General features: G+C 50.1%; 2 protein-coding genes across 3 annotated transcripts; both read left to right on the forward strand.

The window, feature by feature from the left end:
- The first annotated feature begins 4,878 nt into the window (after positions 1–4,878).
- On the forward strand, positions 4,879–14,401 carry RAC2 (Rac family small GTPase 2). 2 transcript variants are annotated; one of them, XM_010117098.2, is made up of 7 exons: positions 4,879–5,031; positions 8,318–8,389; positions 9,543–9,660; positions 11,137–11,199; positions 11,890–12,049; positions 13,252–13,386; positions 14,139–14,401. In XM_010117098.2, the coding sequence occupies exons 1-6, from the start codon at positions 4,997–4,999 to the stop codon at positions 13,380–13,382; spliced, it is 579 nt and encodes a 192-aa protein (XP_010115400.1). In that variant the 5' UTR covers positions 4,879–4,996; the 3' UTR covers positions 13,383–13,386; positions 14,139–14,401. The 2 variants fall into 2 exon arrangements, with proteins under 2 accessions (XP_010115400.1, XP_086609484.1); XM_086753358.1 differs by lacking the exon at positions 14,139–14,401 and having other exon boundaries at positions 11,890–12,053; positions 13,252–13,380.
- A 2,854-nt stretch (positions 14,402–17,255) lies between these two features.
- SSTR3 (somatostatin receptor 3) lies at positions 17,256–22,055 on the forward strand. The gene is made up of 2 exons (XM_086740130.1): positions 17,256–17,584; positions 20,515–22,055. The coding sequence occupies exon 2, from the start codon at positions 20,570–20,572 to the stop codon at positions 21,773–21,775; it is 1,206 nt and encodes a 401-aa protein (XP_086596256.1). The 5' UTR covers positions 17,256–17,584; positions 20,515–20,569; the 3' UTR covers positions 21,776–22,055.
- Positions 22,056–26,513: the final 4,458 nt, after the last annotated feature.

A 26,513-nucleotide genomic window follows, 5' to 3' on the forward strand; every position in this document is an offset into this window, starting at 1 on the left:
AGTGCAACACTTCTTACATGATATTGTGGGGATTATGAGCTGCACAGACAGTATATATTGCTGCACGGTAAAACAGCACTAAAGCAAAGACAATAACAGGATTTTTCATTTAACAATTGGAATAAAATACTCCTTGTCCAGTGTAAGGAGCAACACAGACTGCGACAGCCAGAGCAGTAGCTTAGGATGCAAACGTGCAGGCAGTAAGTAAAGCTACTAGTGCAGAGTACCTGGAACAGCCTATTCTCAACTGCTTTTACTGATTCAAGGAAATTAAGTCTATTTTAAAGGTAAAAATATGGTGATTATAAAAGGCCACAGGGGAAAAAAACCCTAACCTCTCTTATAAAGATTATAAGAGGGTCACTTACAAGTCTGATAAACTTGAATGAAGAGCCAGAGGGATTTTTTTTATTGGACTCAGAAGTGCAGCAAGATTGAAGCTTTATGCCTTTGAAAAAAAAATTATAGAAGTCAAGCAAAAGATTTTATTTTGGTAGCTCCTGAAATATTAGTCTTGTAAAACAGAGTAGATATAGATTTCCTTAGTACTCTAAACAGCTCTCTTCACATCCCTGGTGCAGCCTTCCTAGAAGATATCGTAGCTTACCATGTAAAGTCATGTATTAGATCTGGTTTTACAAAACAGAGTATATTTAACATCTGGTAACACATGAAGACTGCTAGCAGGCAGGGGAGTCAAGTCAAGCAGTTGACACTCAAGTTAGAATTTACATATGTAATCTCTAGTCTCTGTTACCCCCGCTCTACCACAGGCAGGTGAAAAATGTTGTTGAACCATTCAAGCACCTCGTGGGAAAGGATGCAGAATCAGATATTGATCTGTATTTATGACCATTAGGTAACAGAGCGGTATCAGTGAGATGGGAGTTGTCACTGGCTGAGAACAAAGTGTCAGTAAGAATGGAAACCAATATCAGAATCACTGAGGGCTTGCAGACATACAGAGAAGCAGATAAGGCTAAGCCGTAAAAAAACCAGTACAATTTAGAGTCTGGGAACCATTTCTCAGCTGAGGGAAGTGCAAGTATGAATTGGCCATCACAAGGAACTTGATGCCCAAAGGTCTGTGCCATGGTCTTCTGCTTACCCGTGCATGTAGTGGAGAAGAGGCGGAGGTAGTGAGCCTCCTTCAGTGCTTCGGACTGGAGGATGGCAGTGGGCCTGCTATTTTGCCCCAAAATGCAAAGCCTGAGAGCAGTCACAGTCTGAAGATAGAGGGGCCTCTTGGTATGGCCATTTTAGAAAACAGATCCTGTGTGAAACAACTCCACAATCTCTCTAACAAGGATCCGAGCTCCAAATCCAGGGCAGGCTTTTCAAACGCGCCTGGCAGGCCATGTGAAACCACAGCAGGGAGGGGAGAGGGGGGGCAGCCACAGGGAGGGGTGGGAGTTCTGGAGAGGAGAAGTAGCAAAGCAAGAACTAAAAGCAGGAGGCAGATGGTATGAAGCTGTGTGAATGAGGAAGTGGGAAGGTGCAAAAGGGGAGTATAGCAAGCAGGGACAGTTTGCTGCCCAGCCATGCTGAAACAAATGACTCTCTTCCCTGATGGAGGCCCACCACACACAGAAAAGGTCTCAAGGCCACTCAAGATTGCCTGAGAAACAGCTTGCATAAAATAAATCCTATCAGAGCCCAGGGTAAGGAGAACACTTGCTGTGACAGTGCCCTGTGTGTGCAAAGAAATGAGCCTCATGTTCCCCCCAGGAAAGGATTCCCCCTGTTACTCCGTCTGTGCTGAAGGACAAGCCTCCTGCTCAGCTCCTGCCCCCCTGCCCAGGGCTGTGAAGTGCAAATGTGATTTCTGAAAGGGCCCCCTCACCCTTTTCCCATCCTCCCTGAGGGAGCAGAACCCCACAGAAAGAGGGGGAGAGGTGGAGTCATCCAAATTCCTCGCTGCTTTGGGTCCTTGTAGGTGGAAAAACAGTATCACACATTTCCTCCCTTGTCTGCTGTCCTACATGGGTGCCATGAAAAGCCAGCACAGATGGGTCACTTGGAGGTGAACGAGCCCAGGGCCCTGGAAGTCTCTCAGAGCAAAACTATCTCACTGAGCAATTCTTTCCCTTTAGCATCTTCCTCAAACTCAGCAAAAGGAACAAGAAACCCCAGATGGGTGCCTGCCTTCCCTCGAACCTGCTGCACATATAGAAGGAAATTCATGTCAAGAGCACCTCTTGGTGGTGTGAGAGGACATCAAAGCAGTGGCAGATCTGTATGAGCTCAGCTCAGGTCTATGGGCCTACTTCCTGCAGTTTCCTTCCCTTTCCTGCAGCATGCACAACTGAGAGGTTTTAATGTAGCAGCTGCCAGTTGTTCTGAGAGTGATTACAATATGTGTTCTTAGAATGTAACATCCCATTTTTAATAACGTAGCTATGATGGAAAGAAAACTCCTAAAAGCCTTTATGTAGGAGGCTATCTTCCTGCTACAGAGGCACTGGCGGAAGAGGGATGTTTATGGAGTTGCAGCACAGACCACTGGCTTGGACAAGAACTGACTATCCATAGCAGTAGCAGGCAATTATCTTCCAAAAGTAATTTGCCCAGAAGGGGGATGGAGATATACCTTCTTGCCAGGACTTCCACAGCTCATTATGGGGCCTACGGAACTACAGTGCCTTTGATATGGGGCATGCAATCTCAACAACAGTCCCTCCTCCCTGACTGATTTTAACTCATCTTCTTCTTCCCCTCTCCCTTCCCCCCTGCCAGTCCCACAAGCCCATATGCCAGACTACAAGGAAAAAAACACACTGTGGCATTCAGCAGGTCTGTGGTCCTTATTCATCCCTGCCACCAGGTCCTACTGTTCCACTGGCTGGTTTTCCATCCAGTTTCTCTTAGCCTGAACCCCATCCCTAGCCCCAGTATCTTCACATGAGTGTTACTTTGTCCTAGGTAAGAATCAATGTATTCTCCAGCTCTCCTCAGCTCTTTTCTCCTCAGTCCCCATCGGTCCCACCCTGGGTGTTCACTCTCTGTTCTTCCCACCCTGCTTCTCCCTAGGTGCATAAGGGTTATTGGAAACCTTCAGAGAAAAGATCTGGTGAAAATGGAAATGTTCCTTTGGAGAAGCTGTTTCCAAATGCAGTTTCAGCAATTCCCAGAAAGGGATTAGTTTCCTGCTTGCCTGTCCCAGGCTGCCTGCCCAGCCTGGAGCTCCCTGAATCGCTAAGGTCTCCACCAGTGCTAGCTCCCTGAGCCCTCCCTTGTCACCCAGATGTCTCCCACAGAGAGCTCCCAATGTGTCCAATTGCTCAGAGAGCTATAATGGTTTTTCTCCATCCACCCATAGTATTCTTTAGAGACAGATATACATTCCTTCTTTTCTGAGTGAGTCCCTATCTCCTGGCCCACTATATTCTGTGCCTGTCTGCCCTTTCAAGCTCCTGCTGCTGCTCTCCTTGTAACAGCCTTTGTCAATCTCCCTTCTGTCCTTCTCTGACCTGTATTCCTATGGCCTGTTCCTGCTCTCACTTGCAGAGGAGGCAGTGGATTTCCTCCCTTCCCTACCACCCACAGAGGGAACACCTAGTACAGCTGGTCGCTTTGTGCTTCTGAAACAGCCGCAAGCCTTGGAAATGTTCCACAATTGAAGGTTTCTGGGTTGTGGCCAGCGCTGAACTCTTTTCCTGAGCAGGTCAGTTGCAATAGCCTCCTGTGGCTTCAGGAGTGCAAAAGTCACAAACCTTTGGAGAAACACTTTTCTTCCTTCAGGAACATCCCTGCGGAAAACCCACTGTTTCTTGGTCTAACTGGCCTCCAGACAAAGCCTGGAAATTCTAATTAATTCTGTATCACCACATCCCTTCTTCTATAAAACACATCTCCTACTCATCTACTCATCAGTTCAGGCTGGAGCACACAGATGTGCACACATTTGCACTTTCCCAGGCTTAGTGTTGCATGGGAGGAGATGTAAGGAAGAGAAGGCAGACTTATTTCAAGAAAGGAAAGGATGGAGCAGAGCCTCCTAGGATCTTTCTGCTCCTTGTTTCTCTTTTGTTAAGGTGATTGCTTCCTTCTCCTTGCTGCTTCACTCTAAAACTCTTTTATCTTTTGAGGACAAGATGGAAGAGGTCTGGCAGCAGCTCTCACTGGCTTCTTTTGCATAGAAGTAGGGGAGAGAGTGTATAGGGAGAAGCTGGTTTGCAGGGGCTTCTCTCATCCACCAGCCTTGGCTCTCAGAGTACTGGCAGTGGAGAGAACACAGTACATGGCATCCCTTGATGCACTGGCTCCACTTCATGGTGAACACACAGATTCCCACAACATTCCTTTGTACTAGTAATAGGAGCAGATGGGGAACTGCAGCAGGACCATATCACCCCAGGAGAGGAGGGACAGAGCAGCCATGCCAGTGGCTGCTGCTTCCTAGAGGCTGCTTAACTTCCTTGTTCAGCCTTCACATCATTCCATGTGACATTTTGTCATTGATGCTCAGGGACACTGGGAAGACCTGAAAAACCTTAATTGCCCCTCGTTGCCCCCCTAATTCCACTTCAGATACCCTTGCCTGTTTACACGACCTCCAAAATTTGGATTATAAAGAAGGGAGGGGGAAACTCACCACTTCACTTTCTCACCCCTATTCTAACCCCTTGTTCAGCTCCCTGTGAAATCAGTTTGGTGCCCCCAGCCGTTTACTGGGATGGGGTGGGAAGGGAGTGGGTGAGACATGCAGGGAGAAAAAAAAAAAATTACAACAGTCATCATCCCAACCATGAAGTCATGCACGCCCCGCCTTGCGCTAACGGCCTCGGCCACAGAGCTGCTACTGTGGTGGGAGGGGAGGAGCTGGAGGGTGATCATCGAGTGAAGTTCCCTCTTCCACTTCCTCCCTCCCCGCAACCTGCTGCTCACTGCAGCACAAGGGCTGATACCCAAATTTGCCCATCTCTCCCCGGTGTTTGCCTTGGCCTGACTTTCCTTTGCCCCAGGTGCTGTCCTCCACCACGGGTCCAGAGACATGCAAGCCATCAAGTGTGTCGTGGTGGGAGATGGGTAGGTACCCCACTGGTTTGCTCTGGATGCGGGGAGGGAGGGGTGGTGACAAGGGGCAAGAAAGAAGGTGGCTGCTTGGTGAGATATCCCCTAGCTTTGCTTCTGCAGGCTGCGTTCCCTCTCTCACTCACTCTTCCCTCCCCAGGGCAGGGGAGCTTCCTCTGGGGAGGGTGTGGAAGAGGGCATTTTGAAGGACATCTGCAAAAGGGGCACGGAAAGTGGAGTAGGTCTGTCCCATGCGGAGGATGTGGTGGTGTTGCTGCCAGATTCCACCTGTAGGCGGGAATCAGATTTAAAATCCAAAAGGTGGAAGCACTCTCCTGCAGATGAATGGCTCCTTGAAAGCCAACTGCTCACTAGGGCTGACTGAGAGAGGGCACGGCACTATGGTCCTGATGAGATGTCCTCCTGTATCTCTGTGTTCAGCTTTTCTTGGCACATTATCTCTGTATCGGGGTGTGGGGGATACTGTTGGGCAAGGGGTTTCTGTGGGCACAAGGAGGAGCAGCTCTTTCCACTGAGATAGGCACAAGTATATGCCACTTTGAGAGTGGGAGGTAACACAACCTTGCCTTCACAGCTTGATGGCTTCACTGCCCATGTCCCATGATCCCTGGAAATGGCCTGATCTAAGCCATCAAGAGTGAAGCAGTCAGTACTGCTGGGGGTGGGAGAGCTGAAGTGGACAGGGCATCTTCTTGCCCTGTGGGATGAGTAGAAGTAGGGAAGGGAGGGGACGAGACCCCACATTTGGCATGGAGTAGGTTAATTCCTTTCCCAGCTAGGAGCTGGCCAGACTGTTATCTGGGGCAGCTATCAGGTAGCAGATGAAGAGACATTTGCAGCAGCCCTCCTCCCCACAGTCACTTCCTCCTTCAAAACTCACCCGGGGAAGAAGACATTTGCAAACATAACAGGATGTGTTAGACATATTCTCAGCGGCTGGGGCAAGAGGACAGGAAGAAGGGACAAGGAAGGACAGAGCCCCAAATAAACACCATTACCTCTAAGAAAAGTCCCCTGAAGACTGCAAGCTAGAGCTGGATGAACAACTCAACTGGGCATTTATCTGTTGCCCTGTTAACCTCACAATTTCCCCCTCACATATTGCACCAACTTTGTAACCATCCCTCATATCGTGGCTAACCCCACAACACATCCTGTTCTCAACCCCCGTGACTGCAACTCCTCTTAAATGTCCTCTGTTTCATCATTTTGATTCTCTGTACACTTTACCTCCCCTTTCACCATCTCACAACACAACAGTAATCCTGTCATCCTGCCATCGCTCTGAGCTCTCAGATCACGCCCCTTCACATCCTTTCCAGCCATGTCACCCTCTCTCTGCTCAACCTTACCGACCACAGGACCTTCTGCTGTCGCTTTGCTGAGTCCCTCATGTTCCCCAATAGCTGTTTTGGCCTGATAGCCCTCTCCATCATGCATCATCAGCCTCTTAACACTCTGAGTTCAGTTCCAGGAACCTCCAGGTATGACTAACCTCATCTCATCTTTCAATAGCTTTGTCATAACCTTCATTCCTTCACTGACCCTTTGTGGTCCTCTCTATTCAATCACACTAATTCAGAACTATCTCACCTTTCCATGACTGACCATTCCCTAGCCTCATAGATCTCCTAAGCCATTCTCTGTAGAGCTACAGGAAGCCACCATGGCCTTCCCTCGACATCTCTATGATAAGGGGGAAGCAAGGGAACTGGGTGCTCCTGTCAAGGGCACCTGAAAAGGCAGGGTTGCAGCTCTGCAACAGCAGACTTTGCAGATACAGTTGAGATGGGCAGAGTGTCCCCAATAGTGGGACTCCAGCCTTTCCCCCATGTCCTGGTTCTGGCTAAGATAGAGTTAATATTCACCTGAGCTGGGTGGAGAACTGGAGCTGGTGGCCCCTATGGCTGGGGCACCCAGCTGGGATAGTTAACTAATTAGCTAACAGCTGGGGTTAATTTACCCAAATTAGCCAAAGGGCTATTCCATCCCATCTGACATCATGCTCAGTATATAAGTGAGGAGGGTGGTGAGGGGAACCTCCTGCTACTTGGAAGAAACTAGGTGTGGAGATTTGTTTTAAGCCGTTATACTGTATTTGTATTCCATCACTGTTTTGTTTTTTTCTGTTATTGCTGTTAAATTTATTTTTTGTTCCATCTCAACCCATGTGTTCTTGCTGGGGTTTTTTTGTTTACCAATTCTCCCTTCTGTCCCACTGGAGTGGCGGGGAGTGGGAGAGAGGCTGCGTAGTCTGGTCCCCATCAGGGCTGAACTACGACACCCCAGGAAAACTGTCTCCCTCATCCTGTGGCTATGCTCGTAAGCTGAGGAGGCAGGTTACTCTCACCACCTTCAATTCACACATGCTGTAACTGAAGCATGGCCAGGCTTTCCCAGGCCACGCTGACCTGAGAAATAGCAGCCCAGCAGAAGGATTCTCCCTTCCACACCTATCTTGGGTGCTTTATCTTCTGCTGCTGCTTTTCTCATCTTATTTCCCTCATCACAGCCTTCCCCTTGCCCATGACACAGTCTCTTCCCCTTGATAGCCTGACTGCCCCCTTTCCCACCTTCCTCACACCAATGCTCTCACCCAGTCTGGGCTGTGCTGCTACCCTGGCTGATTTGTGCTCCACCCTGCTGCAGTATGGGTGTGGGGGAGGCCGAGGAGGGAGCACCGGCTTCTAGCTCAGAAACACCACCAGCAGCCTCCATCAGCCACAGGGAGAGGCACCTTGCTGGCTGCTTACAGCTCTCTCTGTGGGTGATGCTGCAGCTTACTGCAGACAGGCAACACTGGAAGGTGGTGTGGCTAAATCAAGAAGAGGTGCTATCAGCCCCTGACCACAGAGCCTGCAAGAATGCTTATGTTCAGGGGCTGCAGCCAGCTGGGCAGCTTTGTCACAGCGCTGCCACACCGAATCAATACACCTACCCTGGCTGTGAGCGCACAGCACTGTGCACGCACTGGAAAATGGGCTCTCACCTCCATCTCAGAGTGGATGCGTTTTAGGTGAGTGATCTCTGTACTAGACCATAAAAACAAGCCTTCGTGCTTGAAAGCAAAAACATTTCTGGTTGGCATCCTGTCTTTCTTCCTGCCAGTTGTTTAATCTATGCTTATGTGCTGTCTGGTCCTGTGAACATGTTTCTGCTTCCAGGGGTCTCCTCAGAGGACTAGCTTTGAGGTGTGGAAGGACTGCCCCATCCTCATCTCACCCTAGCAAGACTGCCTGTACTGCTATAACTTCCTGATATTTTTTTCTTTCTCTTCCAGAGCTGTGGGGAAAACCTGTCTCCTTATCAGCTACACCACCAATGCCTTCCCAGGAGAATACATCCCCACTGTGTGAGTGATCCATAAACAGACCCTGGGGTGGGTGGGAGGCATGGAAAGCAGGATGCAAAGTGGTGCAGAAACCCCTTGTTGTGCACTCTGAAGGCAGGGTCGCAATCTCCATGCCAGGAGACTACACACTCCCTGAGGTGGGAAGAGGAGCTAGGCACAGTGTTTCAGACTGCCTGGTCAGGTTCAGATTCCTTGGGAAGGACAGGTACAGGAAAACCTCAGAGCCTTATCTTTTCCTCCAGACCAATTTCCAACAGATTTGCAAAAAATAGTTGTGGCAGCAGGAACTCATCTCTTCCCAGAAGCTGGTTTGTGGAAAGGCACCATCCCTTCCTGGCATATAGCGGTGAAATGGCGATGCATTTTGTGTATCACACACCATTTCTCCTCCTCTTTGAGGCTCATATCCAGAGATGTGAAAGGGAGGCCATTTCATGTTCCTGGACTGCATGGCTTATCTTACAACGGCAGCATATGCCGTGAGCACGTTTACAAGATGTTTGCATTAGTCTCTGGTTTCCCTCACCTTAGCCTGAAAAAAAAAATACCAAAGGAACAGGAAAGGAAATTTTCTAGGACAAGGGGAGGAACATCTCTATTGATTTAATATTCTTTTTTTTTCCTTTAAGTTTTTGCTCCCAAGCATGCAATCCTGACAGTTGTTCCCAAATATTTCATGCTGGGTTGTCAAAGAGTGAGAGGACACCCCTTGGCATATTGGCCTTAGTTTCAGCAGGGGTGTTGAGGAGTGTGGGGCTCTGGGCGGGCTACAGAGACATAGGTTCTTCTTCTTCTCTTTTAAGAAGAAAGCTGGGGTTTAGAGCACAGGGCTTGGCTAGAGCAGACGCAGTTGTGGGAAGGATACTGTGGAAAGAAGTGGGAAACCGAAGGAGTTATGGATCTGCACACGAGGTGACAAAGGTGGAGATGCAGCCATGCACCTCTCTAGGACAGCTGGGTGATGGGGAAGAGCTTGATCCTGAGTGGGAAGTCCATAAGGTAGAGGTTCACAGGAAACCAGCATCATCCATGTGAGCTGAGAAGAGGAATCACTGCCCTTTGCTCTGGGGTGCACTTAGTGAACCCCACTTACACTACTGGAAGGGCTCCCTCTTCTCCTGTTTGAGCCATGGCCTATGTCTCTGCATTTCAGGTTCGATAACTATTCTGCCAACGTAATGGTTGACAGCAAGCCTGTAAACCTGGGGCTGTGGGATACTGCTGGACAAGAGGACTATGACAGGCTGAGGCCGCTCTCTTACCCGCAGACGGTGGGTCACTGTTCCTCCCTCAGATACCCCTCCTTTCCCCTTGCAAAATCAACATTTTCCCTAACACAGTGATAGGACTGTTCCAATCTCTCTCTTTACTTTTCTGGGAATACCTCTGTTGATATACAAGTGCCTCGAAACCCTAAAGATAAAAAAACATATTTTGGAGCTTTATCTAAACTTTATTACTGAGATAACTTAACAAGAAAATTGAAATCTTCAAAGACAATTATGAGCCCAGCTGACACTGATTTCAGTGTGGGACAGATGCTTTACACAGCCCTGGTAAAAAAAACCAAAACTCTTGTGAAGCTGAAGTGGGCCAGGGAATTTAGGAGCTGAAGCAGCAACTTCTCGCGTTTCTGTGAATCTCACTATTCTGACTTCTGCCTTGAAGAGAGATCTGATGTGTGAACATGTGTATTTGATTTGCTGATGTCGCAATTAAGCCCAAGCCTCTAGCAGAACAAATGGATGCCTCTCCTCAGATACTGTGTTTACCAATTTTTCACCACATTGAAAAAGTGATCTCAGGTTTTCAAGATCACCTTCCCTGGAAGATGCTGTTCCAAGCAGCCTCTTGGCAAGCTCAGAAAGACCCTGCTGCCTCAGGCGTTGGTCTAAAGGTTGCCATTGCAGCCAAAAAGGCTAGGAATTGAGGGCACTACATGTTTCGGCCAGGTTCAGACATTTAAAAGTCAAACACATGGTGTAAGCTGCTTGCCTAGGCTCCTTCTGCAGTCTGTGCGAGCAGATGCATTTCTCAACAACAGGCTTGGACTCACCCTGGGACACATCCCAGGGATAGGTAGGGGAACTGTCCTCCAAGGTACTTGAGTGCACTCCAAGGTACTTGCCTCTGACAGTTGTAGAAGGATGGAAATTGATAGGTTGGATCTGACACCCTTGTTTTAGCTAGGTGAAGTTGGACAAAAGAAATATAACCCTGAAGGGCTGGTTTGGATTTTTTTTGTTTTGTTTTGTTTTTAATGGAAGTCTAACTTCTGCCATGCCCAGGAGAATTGCTTACATGGATAACCAAGACTCTGCTTCATTTGCCTCCTGCTTGTGCCCTTCCTATGCTGAGCCCAGCTCTGTCTCAACAGCAGGCTAAGTTACTCTGGCCTGAAAGCTCTCTAGTGTTCTGTGAGAAATGAGCAGGATACTGTCAGGCCGTTTCCCATGAGGATGAGTGTGCCTACCGCAAAAACCCCATCCTCATAGTTAAACATTTGGCTCTGCTGATAATGGTGGCTATGGTTACCATGAGTCAGGGGAGTAAATATCCTTCTCTCCTCTAGAGGCAATTAGCAGCAGTCCGGACTGTGTTACGCTGTGAGAGACAGCTTTCCCTAGCATGACCCTCTGCTGCAGAGGGAGGATGCTGCCCACTCAGCTCTTCTCTCCCCTCCCTGCCTCCTGTCATGCAATCCCACGCTCTCATTCTAACTGTGCACCATGGTTGTGTACCTACAGGACGTCTTCCTGATCTGCTTCTCCCTTGTCAGCCCAGCATCTTATGAAAATGTCCGTGCTAAGGTGAGACAGAAGTATCCTGGTCCATCAGGGGCTGAGGAGGGTGAGATTGGTGGTGGTGGTCTTGCAAAGAGAGTGACTGTGGGTGGAGACTGTTAATAGGATGTGTAGATTCAGAGAGGTAATATCTTTTTTGTGTCATTCAGAAGGAACTAAAATACCAGCCTCCTTCAAATGTCTTTTTTTGATCATCTCAAGGAAGGCAGCCAACCCTATTAAAGGGCTAATATTCATCTTGCTGGGCTATTCAGCTGTGAGACCACAGGCTTATGTTCTGATGGTATCTTTCAGCCAAGACTGTCCCAGCCACACAGGACCAGTCCATAGGGTACAAGAAGCAGGTACTCAGAGCCTTTGTATGGGAAGTGAGCGAAGAAGGGAGAGATGGATGGAGAGGAGAAAAGAACAGCATAGTATTTCCTTCCTACCACTTTCAGGTTCCTCCCTGAGTTTCAGGGAGCCATGAAGGGTGGAGAGCAGCTTGTGCTTTTGCTTAACAGAATTTGAGCTCCATGTCAGGGAATTTGCCTGTGGACCCAGCAAGAGGGGTTTGTCTAAGCCAGGCTATAGTGCCCAGCACTAGATGGAAGGGCTGTGAGGAAGGAACATTTGTTCAGGGATGGGTCTTTGTTTCCCTTGTGCATGCGCATACACATGACTTCTCAAATCTTTGCCGTTTTGCTCCCTTGCTAGTGGTTCCCTGAGGTGCGGCACCACTGCCCTAGCACTCCCATCATCCTTGTGGGCACAAAGCTGGATCTTCGTGATGACAAGGATACCATTGAGAAGCTGAAGGAGAAGAAGCTATCCCCCATTACATATCCTCAGGGCCTTGCTCTGGCCAAGGAAATTGGTATGTGCTTGGGGCAACATCTTGGACCTACTGAAAGGAGAGAGGAAGAATATAAGGGCTTTCCCTCAACCTAATGAGGCTTCCTTAGAGATATCTCACAGTGGTATCTTCAACGGACATATCAAGGGTCATGGGACAAAACTCATTTCAGGAGGCTCAGGAAGGAGTTCTCTGGCCACTATCCTACACACAGAAATATACATTTGCACATTCCCCTCCCCTTTTACTCTGCTGTTTCTGTCTGGGCCAGTATTTTTCTGTGAAAGCTGCAGCTGCTTTGTGGGCAGAGGCCTCTCCTCCACATACAGAAAAAGGCGGAAGAGTGAGTTTTCTAATGTCTCTCAGGAAGAGCTGCAACTGCAGCTTCCTGTCCCTGCCTCCGATTACCAGAGTTTATACATGCAACCCCAGCTATGTGTGCCTTACCCCACCACTCATCTCAGGGGCATCAGCTCCCTCCTGGATTTTGGGACAAGCACAAATGCCTGTTCCAGGTAACCTCTCTTCTCAGATGCAGCACACAGAGGCAGCAGAGAGGGTGGGAAATGCATCTTGAGGGAGAAGCTTTCAACCACGAGTTCCGAGGAGAGCGAGTCTGACCAAGATAACATAGCCAGCCTCACATGATGGCTCTGACCTGCCTAGAAGGGTGGAGAATAGGCAAACCTTGGTCTTGTACAGCTGGAAAGCTTTGCCCTGAAGTTAAGAGTACCTGAGTGAGTGAAGTCTGTCCTGACAATGCTTAATGGCTTTGATCACCTGAGCTGTATTTATTCAATTCAGGCAAGATCCAGGTGCCTTGCTCTTCAGCACAAGGTCTCTGAGAATTTGAGGGTACAGAGTCCTAAAAGGGAGGTGCCACGTGATTTGAGATGCCACTGGAGTTCCTTGATGCTTGAAGCCTGAAGGGACTTGAGACCTCATCTCAAAACGAGATTCAGGGAGTGTTTAGGTGGTGTGTATGTGCCTCAGGACACTGTAAAATGGGCACTGAGGGAGGAAGGTATTGTGGCTGTGAGGTGATGGGAGCCAGAAACATATTGGTGATATAGGCACATGCATCTCTTCCTGCTTGACGTAATCTGTGGTGTTCCTCCTGCATGTTTCTCTTCTGAGAACCCTTCCAGTATACTCCTGGGTACCCCCACTGCCTACCCCAGTTCCCTTCCTCCCCGTTACAGCACCTGCTTTCCTCCCGACAGACTCTGTGAAATACCTCGAATGCTCAGCTTTGACGCAGCGTGGCCTCAAGACGGTGTTTGACGAGGCCATCCGAGCAGTCCTCTGTCCGCAGCCCACCCGGACAAAGAAACGAGTATGCAGCCTCCTCTAAGCGAGTAAGTCTCAAAGGATCCCTGGGTGTGACACCAGTGGCCCTTTACTGCTCCTGAAAGGTCAGAGCCGCTGGGTTCCTATGACCTGCTGTGCCTGGTGGGATGGGTCACCCTCCAAAAGAGAAGGGGAGACGCAGTCCTGCTTGGGGACAGGATATGGTATGACAGAGGACATGGACCCCTGAACCACTTCCCTCTCCTTGCTGCCTGCCTATTGGCAGTTTTACTCCCATCTCCTGGTGCAGGGCAGCCCAGAATTTTCCACCTCTGCCCTCACAGAGGACAACTGGCACCTTCTGTCATAGAGGGAACTGCATCCAGGCTGCCCTGGGGATGACCTGCTGTGAGAGCTTTAAAGCCACAGCCTTCACATACAGAAGAAAAAAAAAAAAAAAGGCTGTTCCTTATTCATGGTGGTTGCCCAATGGCCCTTCCTCTTACCAGGTCCTGCTCACCTCAAGGGGGTTTTTGCATTGCTGTTCATTGGCAGGCAGCAGCTTCTCCCCCAGGACTCCTTTACTCCTCGTATTGTCCCCACCCTACCTGCCCTTCCCCTTCAACTCAAGGCAGCAGAGGGAGGAGAGAAGCTTCAGGAGGAGAGGCAAAGCTGGCCGGAGCCTGAGGAGAGAGAAGAGTGAGAGCTTTCTAGCTGGGACCCTGTCCCTTCATTCTTCCAACACCACCAGGGCAGAGGGAGGCAGAGCAGGAAAATAGCCAAGCTGGTTTCACAATGTCTGTTGTGTTTTTGGCTACAGATCCCGGCCCCGTCCTGATCCCAGGCTCTGCCCAGCACGCGGGAGAACGATGCTTCCAGCACCCCAGAGCTCAGTACCTTGTGGCGGTCACTGCGCTTTTTACTTCTGCTGGCTTGAAAGACTGTTGTGGGTCTGTAGCACTGGTTTGTCTGTTTGCACAACTTCCCCACACTCGCCCCACCCAGCTGCCCCTTACCTTCCTCACTGACCCCTGAGGTCACAACGTAGTGAATAAGACCCGATAAATAGACCTTACCTTCTTACCATGTCTGTGCTGTGTTGCATCTCAGAGGGGGGACACTGCCCCAAAGCAGTGAGCAAGGGTACAGCTTGCGGGGAGGCATCTGCCAGCTGTGCCCCTCCTTTGGCAGTGACAACCCAGGCAGCAATACACTGAGCTTGGTACTGGGGAGCACCAGCCACTATAGGATGAAGAGACAAGTCCTGATTCCTGCACTGAGTTGCTAAGTTCTCAGCTAAGCCTTCTGCACTCCTCAGTAAAGTGCAAATATTGTGTGCCAGCCAAAGGCAGCGAGGTGATTATACCTCGGCTTTTGCCCTTCCTCTTCTCAGCCTCCATGTGTTCAAAGGAAAAGTTGTCTCCCCTCCGAGACACACAGAGGATGAGATGCAGGCTTTGGGAGGGGGCACCTGGGCCCAGACTCCTCTCCATGGGGACTGCCCCTGCAGGTTGCTGGGGACACCCTTTCACCAAAACATTTCTGCAGTAAAGCTCCTAAGCTCACGTCATATGCAGTCATATCGGTACCCGCACTTTCTCACGCTGCCAGGCACAGGCAGAGCGAGAACAGGAAGGGGGGGGGGGGGGGGGGAGAAGAGCGAGGAATGAGTCACCAGTCCAGACAAATTGCCTCCAAGTCACTAAAATTAAGCTGAAGAGAGTGGTCCCAGCAGTACTATGGATCTGGCAGCTGTGAGCACCTGCCTTCCTGATGCATTGCAGGGACTTGAGAGTAAGAAAATTTTACAGGATGCCTGCTACTGCCACTGCTTGCGAGAGGGAGGAGGGCTCAGGGTGCAATGATTGGCACTGCAAAATCCTGCAGTCCTAGGAGGGCACGGAGAAACTGTGGAGTTGAGCCAGCTTACCGCTCCCCGATGCAGCACCACCTCTGAGTTTCAAAGGCTGCCTCCTGCACTGAGGAGGGGCACAGGTAGTGTCAGCAACAACCCGCCACAGGGAAGCCCCTGAGGTACCCTGCTGCCAGGGAAATATCTGTAAATTCAATTAATGGTCAGATCAGAGAAAGGCAATTCATTCAGTGATGTGATGCGTTATCCAGTGCTAATGTCCAGAGCAATCCTGGTAGATGTCCTGTGGCAATGAGTTCCACGAATGTCTGCACTGCTGCTGGATGAATTGCCCAAGCCCCTTGCAAAGCTAATGTGTCAACATCAGTCCAGAAGTGCAGAAATGAAGTCTCTGGTGTGGTCATATACCCAAGGAAGGGCAAGGGACACAAAGTCCTTGAGACTGGGATCTAGCCTTCCTTAAACGTCCTAAACATGACTCAAACCAATGAATTCCTAGTGGGTTATTACTTCCTCTCCAGTTTTCAAGCTTTGGCTTTTACCTTCTAAGTCTGCCCTGTCCCCTATTACATACAGCAATGCAGAGAGGAGAGGCTCACCTACCTCTGGAGGTGCACAGGCTGAGCTCTCCTTCCAACACAATTCATGCAGTTTGCACAACCCCATTGGGGCTGAGAATGGGGCAGAACTCTGAGCCCTGAGGAAGCGAGCTGGAGATCTGGAAGTTGTGACCCTAAAACTGCGCTTGTGCTAACAAGTCCTGGAAGGCGTAGCTGGCCTGGGTAGAGCCCTGCTGTTGCATGGCTCTGTTTCTTCTAAGACAGAAGCTCGGGGGTGTCTTGGTGCTGCAGATACCTGCCCTGCCATGACAAAGATAGCCACTGGGTGCTGCCCATGCCATTCCTTCCCCACGAGGCCTCATCTCCCCGTGTGTCTCCAGACAGCATTGTGGCCAAGATGTAGGCTAAGGTATCCCGACAGCTTTGAAGCCCTGTACTGCCTTCATTTCTTCAGCTTTGAGCCGCACTGGCTGGACATAAGGTTGCTCAGGCAGGTTTGGAAGGATAGGTTTTAGACCCTTGCTGTGTTCTACTCGCAGAGATACTCCCTGCTTCTGTTAAGGCTGGAATTTGCCCTAGGAGCTCAAATGCTCATAACAGCAGTGCCAAATGTCAAGAGCTGGGTGACTGCACAGCACAAGGAGTCACTGATGCTGGCCCCAGGGCAGGGAAGGGGATAAGGACTACAGGGAAGCACTTTGTGCAGGGAATGGGACGAGGAAATCCTAATTTTCTTCCTGGGAGAACTGCTCACACAAAGTTGCTTAATTTCTTGCCCTGCCCCATTTCTTCAGGGTTCACTCCTTGCAGCAGGGACGAAATTTGGTAGGACAGTCTGAGGCTGTTGAACTGGAGCTTTTTCCCAAAGAAGGTGCAAACGACATGAGACTGGGCATAGTGCCAGGGGAAGGAGAGAATTGAGACAGACAGCCCCCCTGTTTGCCCATCTGCCCTCAGCTCCATCCATCTGGAGGTGCTCCTAGGACAGAAGAGAAGGGAGAAGGGTTTGTGTGCCCAGCATCCACTCCGGCTTCCGAGCATCTTGCCAGCCAGAAGGCTTTGCCGTGTCCCTGCAGCCCCGCTCCTGCCCGCAAGATCCTCGAAACAGGGAGCCCCTCTCCCATGTGCCCGTGGGCGCTTTGCACTGCCCAACTCCCCCCCCACACCCCCACGCTGGGGGAGTCCAGCCGAGTGGAGCCCTCCCCCACCTCCTGCCACGCCACTCTCCCACCGCACAGCTGCTCTCCGCATCCCTCTCTTCTCCCCCTCCCTCTCCCCTGCGCTGTTCCCAGCATCTTTTACCGCACTCCCCATTCCTCCGCCCTCCCTTCCTCTGCGCTCCCGCCTCTCTCCTTGCCCCTCTCTTTACCCCCCACTCCCCCCCCAGACCTTTTTATCGTTCACCCCGGTCTCTCCCCCCGACTCCTCTCCGTTCTCCTGCCCTATCGCACATCCCCTCCTTCTCCCCTCGGTGTTTCCGTGCGTGGCGCCGATTGGCTGCCGGCATCCCTCCCCCGGTAGCCCCAGCCCGGCAGACGAGCCCCCGGCTCCCGCAGATGGCGGGGGGAGAGCGGCCGGAGGGAGGGTGAGGGACTGCGCACCCCCCGCACAAACACTCCCCCCACCACGGGGCGCGGGAGTGGGCCCCAGTCCCACGGCGGTCCCGGTCACGGAGGGGGGCGATGGGCAGGTCCAGGATGAAGGACTTGCCTCTCCGGTAGTATGCGGTGGGACTGCTTTGCTCGATTGCTCTTGAGAAAGGGGAAAGGGGGGAAAAAAATGTGACACGGATTCTCCCGGTGAAGCAGAGGAAAATGCACATCCCAACGACACGTAAGTACCAGGCGGCTCTGCCCGCTCTTCCCAGCTGTCTCCCGCGGGTATGAGTCCATGCAGAAGTTCATTCTGCAGTCCCAGAGAAGGAAACCTGCCGACCCCCTCCGGCTCCCTGACCCCCATCTCTGCCAGCCCACCCCCACTGTGAGGGGAGAGTCCTGAGCTGGAACGGGGCCGTGGGAAACAAGGTGGACAGGAGGGGAGGGTGGCCAGAGGGTTGCAGGTTGCTGGGCTCAGCTTTTATTCCTGCTTTGCAACCAGGTCTAGGCTCAGCTTTTAGCATCCACCTCCTCCTCTCATTCAATGCAGAAATTTGGTTTTTTTCCCTGAAGAAAACAGTAGCATCATTTTACCTCCTACCTCTTTGCTATCCCTCTGCTCTCCAGATGCAAGGACCAGATATATTTTGGTAGCACCTGTTAGGGGATCCCAAGCCTCTTGCAACAGGTGCCATCCACATCAGGAGGGACAGACCCCAAGCAGATGCTGACATGCTATCAGCCTGAGGCCAGGGTTCCTCATCAATTCCTGCCTACACGGATGCTACCAAAGCAGCCAGCAGAGTCAATCCAATCCAGATGAGGTACCAGTGTCCAGTGATTGTCCTGTTGAACTAGCCAGGATACGTGATATGGTGTTTGAGCTGGTAGATGGTACTTGACAAAGTTAGAGTGGCACAGACAGACCATTCCTGCTTAAAGACAAAGTTTCTCCACTGCACTCTGAGCAGGAGAATGAGTTGATAGTGAATCAGTGCTTCGCTGAATGTATTAGCATTTTTGATAGGGTTTTTTGGAGCCCTGAAGCTGGCTTTACTCTATTGCTAAACCACAGCCTGAGCAATCAGTTTTGATGTCTGGACCCCAGACACTTCCCCGTATGCTCTTCAGCCCCAGCACAAGTGTCCCCGTTCATATTTGATATTTGTAGGGCTCTGTCTCCAAATGCTTTTCCTTTTTTTTGTAAATTCTTTTGCATGCAGGAGGAACATCCAAAGGGGTTGCTAACTATGTCACCACCTTTTAGTGCATCATCGTTTTATGAACCTACTGTTCTGGTCTCTGCCACCCTTTGCAGGGATCTTTGTCCCCAGAGCAACCACTGCCCTCCCCTTTCCTCCAACAAGTGACTTGCATCACTGGAACAGCACTGGAAAAAAAAATAGCAGAGGAAAAATCCTTGAGCTTAGAAATAGAGTTTCAAATCACTTCCTACTCTGCCCATTCATTGCAGACTCTTATGGTGTGTGGGACAACCTAGTACTGCAGGACCTCAAGAGATGGGCTTCTATCAGGATGGTGTGTCACAGCCTGAGGCACCTGCAAATAAAGAAAATCTAAACAATTCCAGTCCTTCAAAGCCTATTTAAGTATAGTAGGAAACATTTATCCAATAGCCTGTAGAAATAGCCTCAAGACATAGTTACCCAATTGTGTTTTTACAGGGCCTATCAGATGAGATTCTTTCAGCATAAGCTTTGATACACCTGTGGGTTTGCCTATCTGATATCCAAGGAATCCATCCAAAGCTGAGGTCTCCCCTAAGGCTTCCCAAAGTTGGAATGACACCTACACAAAAGAATAAAATGTGTAATATCAAGACATGTGTAAACAACGTTGTGATGCTGCAGAGAATTGCATCTGGGAAGAACATCTCTGGAGTGTTTCTGGCCTCCTGAAAGTAGTTAATATTGGGAGGAGGTGCCTAGTCTTCATTTCAATAACAAAGGAACTTCAGAGCCCTAAGAGATTTGTTGGGATGCTTGAAGGTGAGCCTCAGGGTCCCTGCTCTCTTCTACCAAGTCATCCTAACTTCCAAGGAGCTATTTCATCGAGAGAGTGACTCTGCCAGTCCACACTTCCAGAAAATTTTGCCAGAGCCTGAGTGATCCTGAAAGCATCACAGATCTCACCTGCACAAGGTTTGCCAGGGTGTCTCTGGTCTGGAGTATACGCTGGGCTCTGTCACTCACGTATCTGGAGCCCTAACAAAAGACAAAAGTCACGTCCTTCCCTTATCTGTTTCTTCTCTCCGTGCAGCTTCTCACCTCATGTCAGCAGAGAGCTGGTGGAGAGTGGAGAGCTTGTTTGTTCCAGGCTCTCTCTGCGTGATCTGAGTGCTGTTTCCATGCCAAACCCTGACGTGATGGGCAATTGGGCACCTCAGGATGGCTGGGACACTGCTTTGGTGTTGCAAACAGCTGGGGCCAGCAGAACCTCTTCCATTAGCAGTGTGTTGCAGGGTGCAGAAGGAGAGAGAAAACAAGAGAGAAAGAGACAAGAGAGTTCTGACTGATCCCTCTTGCTGTACCCAAAATAGTCTAGCTCTTCCTTTGTTCTCAACATGGTGCAACACAAACCAGCTGAGATCAGCCTCTGGGCTAGGATTAAGAGCAGAAGTGCTTTCGTTTCTGCTGGTGGTAACAAGCCCTTGATAACCTGGCCAGTCCAAAAAGAGCTTCTGCAAGCAGGAGAATACTCAGTGAATGGAGGAGGCAGAGTTGGGATAACACTTTGTCACTGGATGCTCTTCCCTCTTTTATTCGTAAGGCATCTGCCATTCATAAATGAGGCTCAGGCCCCTGGTGACTATGTCCTCAGTATTGGATCCATTAGCAGAAAACGAGAAATTTCCCTGTACCTATCCTTTCTGTAGTTCTTTCCCCAGAGGATCTTTTCGTATTGAGAGAATATCCATTGGCCCACATTGAGCCATGTCCCTGTTTGTCCCTCTATGCCCACTGTGCCTCCCAGGTCTAGATGGGGTCAATATTGTCCTACATCTTCCAGTGGCTGCCAGTATCCACAAACTCACCTCAACTTCCCATGCTTGTCTGTGCCTACACACAGTTAATGTGGTGATTTTATCTGTGGCTTATTCAGCGGTCCGCGATATGAATGGCTTTTTTCTCCTCCTCTCACCTCCAGATTGCTAACTGATCCTGCAAGGACACGGCACCCTGCCCTCTTCCGTGCCTCTGCTATGGACACTTCTGCTTTCAGCCTCCCCACGCCGGCAGTGTCGGAGGAAGGGAATGCTTCTGGCAGCTGGGCAGGCTTCACCACCCCCAACAGCTCCACCACCGCCAGCCCTGGTGTGGTTGTCAGTGGTGTCCTCATACCCGTGGTCTACCTCATTGTCTGCGTGGTGGGGCTGGCTGGAAATTCTCTGGTCATTTACGTGGTCCTGCGGCACTCTGTGAGTGAGTCAGTGACCAATGTCTACATCTTGAACCTGGCTCTAGCTGATGAGCTCTTCATGCTGGGCCTGCCATTCCTGGCTGCACAAAATGCCCTGTCCTACTGGCCATTCGGTTCCTTCATGTGCCGCCTGGTGATGGCTGTGGATGCCATCAACCAGTTCACCAGCATCTTCTGTCTGACAGTGATGAGTGTTGATCGCTACCTGGCCGTGGTCCACCCAGGGAAGTCTTCCAAATGGCGGACGGCACGGGTGGCCAAGGCTGTGAGTGCAACTGTGTGGGTGCTGTCTTCTGTGGTGGTGCTGCCCGTGGTGGTCTTCTCAGATGTCCCCTTAGGGATGAGCACATGCCACATTCAGTGGCCAGAGCCTGCCTCAGTGTGGAGAGCTGGCTTCATCGTCTACACTGCCACCCTGGGATTCTTTGGGCCACTGCTAGTGATTTGTCTCTGCTACCTTCTTATCGTCGTGAAGGTCCGTTCCTCTGGCAGGCGGGTGAGGGCTCTGTCTTCCAAGCACAAGCTTTCAGAGCGGAGGGTGACTCGCATGGTGGTGGCTGTCGTGGCTGTCTTTGTCCTTTGCTGGCTCCCCTTCTATGTCCTCAACATAATCAATGTTGTCTGCCCACTGCCAGAGGAGCCGTCCCTCTTTGGTGTCTACTTCCTTGTGGTGGTGCTGCCGTATGCCAACAGTTGTGCCAATCCTATCATCTATGGCTTCCTCTCCTACCGCTTCAAGCAGGGCTTCCGGAGGGCCATCCTCAGGCCATCCCGCCGAGTCCAGAGCCAGGAGGTACCAGCATGTCCCCCAGAGAAGACTGATGACGAAGGGGAAGAGGGCGAGATTAGCAAGATCACCCAGAATGGTAATGACAGGCAGGAACATCCTCTAAGCAGCAGGGAAGGAGAAAGCAATGCGCAAAAACCACTCCCTGAGGAGCCTGTGGGATGTGAAAAGAACAGCAAGTTGCATGTCAGTTATTTATGATGAAAGGGATGGTGCAGGGGAAAGAGATGTTGGGACATAGGATCCCTTTCACCCTCTGTGCTTTTCCACATCAAAGGCAAAGGGAGAGGTTTATACAAGGGAATATTCAAGGCCAAGACTCTGCTTAAAGATGAAGAGGGTTCCATGAACTTGTGGAATAAGCAAGGCACTGCTCTTGGCTGTGGAAGGAACACCTGAGGTTTGTGTGGTACCAGCTAAAGGACAGACTGGATCCAGGGAGAGCTGAAGCAGTGATAGGCACTGACAGTATGGAGAGAGCAAGCTCAGCCCTAGACTGGTCACCTTAGGTGATGGACTGGTCATCCATCCTTAGGGATGATGGACTGGTCATCCATCCTTAGGTCACCCTGCTGTGATGGGCATCAGCTGCCATCTGACTCTGGCACCTCGAGGAAGTCCTCGAACTGGCATTTATGACATGTGTCATTGATGATCTAGAACAGGCATCCCAGTGCCTTGGTTATCTTCCTTATAAACATGAGAAGAAGTTTACCCTAAAGGAAGAAAAACGGCTGCACCTAAGACATATTGGTTGCATGAATGGCTCACCCTTCTCTATCTCTCCAGTAAGTCTTGGGGACAACTTCCCTACCCACGCTAGTCCTGGCTGGAGACTACTCTGACTGTTCAAAGCCTCTTCTTTCTTTCCAGGGCTCTCAGGGACTCTGGGCAGGCTCATGAGACTTACCTGGGAGAACAAATAGGACAATTCTTCCTTGAACCTCGCATTCTTCAGGGTTTTCCTGATGCCTCTGCACCCTGGTAGAAGGTGTCATAATGGTAGAGAAGAAGGGGCATGGGTTGGAGGCAGGGTTTCTTACAAGGTGAAATGTCCTTCCCTTTTTCCTCTCCCTAAGCCCTACTGTAAATAAACAAAAAGCCTTTGGACTTAAAAGGCCAACTGCACAAAACCATTCTGTATGTTTAGGGAAGGGAGGGTGCTATAGATTTGGCTCTCCTGAGAATATACAATGCCTTTGAGATGAGTTGGTCTTTGTATGACGTAACGTTTGGCTGGTGCAGGAGATCAAGGCATGTATCAGTACAGGATGGGGGCAGGGAGGAGAGGGAGGCTGTGGGATCGCCAGTGTGTGAATTGATTTGTCTTATGGGACACAGTAGGGTATTTGGCTCAGGATGGAGAAGAAATGATGTGTCTGCATGTGTACAAAGGTGGTTGTATGCAAAAGTTTGATCACTGGACTGTATATGTGTGAGAATGCCTGAACAGCGTCAGAGACTGAGGAGCCAGTGCTGGTGGGAGATGTGCATGGGCTGGGCACTGATGCTGATCTGTGTGCACTTGTGAGGTGTGTATAACGCGTACCAATGGAGATAAGGGGCTATGCATGTGTATAAGTGTATACAAACAGATGAGGAAGTGTGTTTATGTCATTGTGGGATGTTTAAATGAGATACACTTGTGTAGGTATACAATTACATATGGAAAAGTGCGTGCACATGCGAATGCTTGGGTAACAGTGTGAGGGTACGTGTGTTGCTGTGAGTGGTGGATCAGTTGTTGGACTGTAGTCATGGGTGGGCCCATCTGAGTGTGTGGGCTAGAGCAGCAGCAATATACAAGAGTGGATGGGATGAAGGTCTCTCCCGCCACTTTGGCGTCATTCCTGTAGGCTCTGCTAAATGTCTGTCCCCACACCTTGAACTTCTCCATGAATGCTGTTGCTCAGCTACAGCCACCAAGAAGACTCTCATACCAAGCCCTTGGTTATGTCTGGGCACTTTCCTCCACAAATAATTTTGACAAATGGGAAGGAGGGATCCACCAGGAGGAGATATGCCTCCCTGAGATCAGGAGATGTTGGAGGAGGCAGTCTGTGGAGGGTCAGTGATGAGAGCTGGCTGGGTGATGGAAAGGTGTCTCACAAGGTGACTTGAGAGAAGGCATAAGGTGGGAAGGGATGGCATGGGGCCAGGTGTGCTGGGACAGAAAACAAAATCCCTGGACTGGGAAGCAGAACAAGCTGCAGCAGCTGAGGATGATGGGAACAGAATAACTTCATGAGGAAGTGAGAGACAAGGTGATGTGAAAAAAAGCGAGCTCCTGGTAGGCATCAGGGGAACTGGAGTGCAGGACACAACTGGAGTTCAGGAAAAGACCATAGCAGAGCATCAGGTGAGGGCCACTGGTACAGCCATTACCTGCCTGACAGAGGTGACAATTACCTCTATGAATCCTCCATCCTCTTGTTTTGTCTTTGAGCCTGGGATGTTGGTGCCAAGCCGTCCATGCCTGTAGGCTCAGCCTTGGGATCTATCAGCGATACCACACAGCTATTGCTTTGCTCCTCTTACAAAGTGTGTTTTTTCCCTTGAGCATGGGCAGTCAGATACCCAGGAGCGCTGGCTCAACTCATGGGGAAAAGAAAGTGCTTGGTAGCCAGTTTCTATCCTCTGCTACCTCTTCACATCTCCTCCTCCTTCCATCCATGCATCAGCTGCCCACACTGTGGGCCCCAGTGAGTAAAGCAACCAAATATGGGCAGGGGATACACAGTCTGTTAAATTAAAAAAGTGTGGGGTTTTGGTTTTGTATTTTTGCTCAGGGAGCTTACACAGCATCCTCTGGGTAAAGCACAGTTAAGAAATCCTAGCAGAATAAAGACAAACTGCCAAAGCTCCTGCCTTCGTATGGGGCAACAAACAGTAGGAAGATTAAAATCTCTGGCTACCGAGTGGTCAACTAGATGGACAACATAGCACTTTAAATGAGGGTCTGTGTTGCTCCTCTTGCAGTGAGGAGTGGGGCAAGATGAATGCCAGGCAGCACCGGCACAGCAATCACTGTAGGACAGAGGAGAAATGGGGAGCACATAGCGTTGGTCATGGCTGATGACCAGGCACTGAAGAAGGTACGTGACAGTGAACAAGGACCTTGCAGGAGGCAGCTTGGATGGCTGGGGGGGCAGACATAGGAAGGGTTTACTTCTCCACAGAGCAGCTGTCCAGCTGCCTTGGGGAGACGGAGGAGTTCCCTGGCTGCCAAAACACTTAACAGAGACGCTCTCCTTCACCACTGAATTGAGCTGAGACTTCATTTCGCACGCCTTTGCAGCTCCATCTGCTGCAAGTCGCCACTCAAGAAACTCCACCAACTGGTTGGCTTCTTAAAATACCTACATCTCCGAAGACCCCAAGCACTGCAATGCCAGCACTCAGCAAGTGTGCCAAGGAGACATCATTTTGATACACGGAGTCTGAGCCCTCTCGTAAGGCAGTTCTCCTGGGGAGTCTGCTGGGGAAAATAAAATGTTTTCCAGGCAGACCTGCAGAAAACCGGAGGTCTTTCAGGAGTTTAAAAAAAAAAGGCATCACACAATTACAATCTTCTGTCTTGTGTTTTCTTCTCCCCCCTATGCCACATCCTATTTTTCAGTGACAAACTGGTAAAAAAAAAAAGGAGATGAACTGAAAATAAGACTGAGGGAGGGAAAAGAAAAGGAATTTTTTTGTCTGAAATTCATGAGGAGAAAATAAACGCTCCAAAATTCTGCAAGTATCACCATTGATTGAAAGGCTGGTTTTCATACGCACAAACTGGTACTGTCCAGAATGATGGACCATACCTCACTGCCTCCTGACCCCTGCCACTGTCCTTGGCTCTGTCTCCCTCCTGGTGAATCCTCAGCTTTCTCCGCAGTAACAGCATTAATCTGACTGCCCTTGTGCTCCTTCTCGCTCTCCTAATGGTGGTGTGGTTGACTCCAGGCAACCCAAAGGCCACCGGGACTGTGCACAGTGGCTAAGTGAAATTCTGGCCTTGTTCAGGGGGATTTGTTCCAGTCAGATGTGGAAATGGATTTTTCTATTCTGGGTGCAGAGGCACAGAGATAAGGGCTCCATCAAACCCTGCGCTGAACAAAAGGTTTTATTCTCATCACGTAGAGATCGTAGCTGCAAGACTAGAAAAGGCCGCAATGATTTCAGCAGCGTAGTGCAGCACCTCTTCCCAACAAACGTTTGATCATAGACGGGGTGTTAGGGGCAAGGAGACTCCATTCTGCCAGCTACTTAGAGAGTTCATACGCACACGTCAGAGTGCACAAGAGCAGATACAGAGAGGCATATATATGTGATGTGTTACATGCATACAAATGAGTGTTTATGTGATTGCCTGTGTGTATGTGTGGGTACATGTGAATGTGTATAAAAATATATACATATTCATGTCTGTGGGTGCTTTGATTCAAGTAACCTGATCTAGTCAAAGGTGTCCCTGCTCTTTGCAGGGGGGTTGGACTAGATGACCTTTGAAGGTCCCTTCCAACCCAAGCCATTCTATGATTCTATGATTTTATGTCTATGTGTGCATGAGACCATATGTGGCCACCCATACAGATGCACGCATACCCAGACACATGCCTCTTGGCCTAAGCATGAGTGCAAGAACACAGCACATACACCTTCATGCACACAGCCCATGCGTGGGCTAAAACTGGGAGATGACGACTGGACCTTACAAACGACCCTTCTCATGCAAGGACCCACCATACATGCACACCCAAACGCATTTCTGCCAGCCCAATGGTGGCCCGGGGCAGCTTCGGACCCACTCAGTTTGACCCTTCTGCTCTGCAGTGGATCTTCAGGAGGGAAACTGGAAGGGCAGCATAGGGCAATCGGGGAGGGGTTCCAGCCTGGAGAGGCGAGGATGTGTTTCCAGGCTGTTACTAACACAGCCCACGCTTAATGTCGT

The sequence above is a fragment of the Chlamydotis macqueenii genome, chromosome 1 (assembly GCF_036417535.1).
Source record: "Chlamydotis macqueenii isolate bChlMac1 chromosome 1, bChlMac1.mat, whole genome shotgun sequence".
NCBI lineage: Eukaryota > Metazoa > Chordata > Aves > Otidiformes > Otididae > Chlamydotis > Chlamydotis macqueenii.

What these genes read in the sequence shown, in the direction of transcription:
- RAC2 (XM_010117098.2), top strand. Translation starts at nt 4,997, where the DNA reads ATGCAAGCCATCAAGTGTGTCGTGGTGGGAGATGG. An exon ending in CGCTCTCTTACCCGCAGACG is followed by an intron (nt 9,661 to 11,136) that starts GTGGGTCACTGT and finishes GTGTACCTACAG; the next exon opens with GACGTCTTCCTGATCTGCTT. An exon ending in ATGAAAATGTCCGTGCTAAG is followed by an intron (nt 11,200 to 11,889) that starts GTGAGACAGAAG and finishes CTCCCTTGCTAG; the next exon opens with TGGTTCCCTGAGGTGCGGCA.
- SSTR3 (XM_086740130.1), top strand. Translation starts at nt 20,570, where the DNA reads ATGGACACTTCTGCTTTCAGCCTCCCCACGCCGGCAGTGTCGGAGGAA.